The 1,002-nt window shown below is 49.3% G+C and overlaps 1 protein-coding gene across 1 annotated transcript in view; it reads right to left on the bottom strand.

Moving 5' to 3' along the window:
- Window positions 1-364: 364 nt before the first annotated feature.
- Window positions 365-1,002, bottom strand: part of Isg15 (ISG15 ubiquitin like modifier) — a 1,423-nt gene continuing 785 nt past the window's right edge. Inside the window, exon 2 of the mRNA XM_021159871.1 lies at window positions 365-909. Within this exon, the coding sequence (XP_021015530.1) occupies window positions 427-909 (483 nt within the window). The 3' untranslated portion in view covers window positions 365-426. The remainder of the gene's footprint in view (window positions 910-1,002) is intronic.

Consider the following 1,002-nt stretch of genomic DNA (forward strand, 5'->3'; position numbering starts at 1 on the left):
AAGAACACATCACCCTCCTTCACAGCTTACCCAGATAGGTCCAAGGACATTCCTTCACTGTTTCCAAAGGATCTGAGCAGTTCACTGGTTCCATTAGGAGCCTTATCCTGCTACTGGTAGAAACTGGCCTGACCTGTCCCTCCTGAGCCACATGTAGACATGGGGACATTTTTAGGGCCTGGCTGAGGCTAAGGACTGGGTCCAAGCAAAAGTGTCTTTTTCCAGAAGTGAATTAATTACTCAAAGGGTTTGGAAGGGGCATTTCCTCACTAGGCTCTAACTGTGAAATCCTTGCCTCTTAACTTGGCAACCCAGAGCCTTCTCACCATGGATAGAAGGGCATTTCTGGAGAGGGACAAGCAAACAAGAGGCAGAGCTTTTTATTGCATCATCTTTTATAACCAACACTGGCTCTGGATGGGGGCCTTAGGCATATTGGTCCCCTCCCCCACCCCTCAGGCGCAAATGCTTGATCACTGTGCACTGGGGCTTTAGGCCATACTCCCCCAGCAGCTCTTTGTCCTCCATGGGCCTTCCCTCGAAGCTCAGCCAGAATTGGTCTTCATGGACTTGTTCCCGCTGGGACACCTTCTTCTTAAGCATGTCTACAGTCTGTGTCAGAAAGACCTCATAGATGTTGCTGTGGCCCCTTTCGTTCCTCACCAGGATGCTCAGAGGGTTGCTGCAGTTCTGTACCACTAGCATGACTGTGCTGCTGGGACCCAGACCCAGACTGGAAAGGGTAAGACCGTCCTGGAGCACTTCATTTTGGTGGGCCAGGCGCTGCTGGAAAGCTGGCACACCAATCTTCTGAGCAATCTGCTTCTTCAGTTCTGACACCATCATGGAGTTTGTCACAGACACCAGGAAATCGTTACCCCCCAGCATCTTCACCTTTAGGTCCCAGGCCTGCAAGCATCACATGGATTTAGTAGTGGTTCTCAAGCTTCCTAATGCTATGACTCTAATATAATGCTTCCATTCTTTTTTTTTTTTTTTTTT

This window comes from Mus caroli, chromosome 4, assembly GCF_900094665.2.
Source record: "Mus caroli chromosome 4, CAROLI_EIJ_v1.1, whole genome shotgun sequence".
Taxonomy (NCBI): domain Eukaryota; kingdom Metazoa; phylum Chordata; class Mammalia; order Rodentia; family Muridae; genus Mus; species Mus caroli.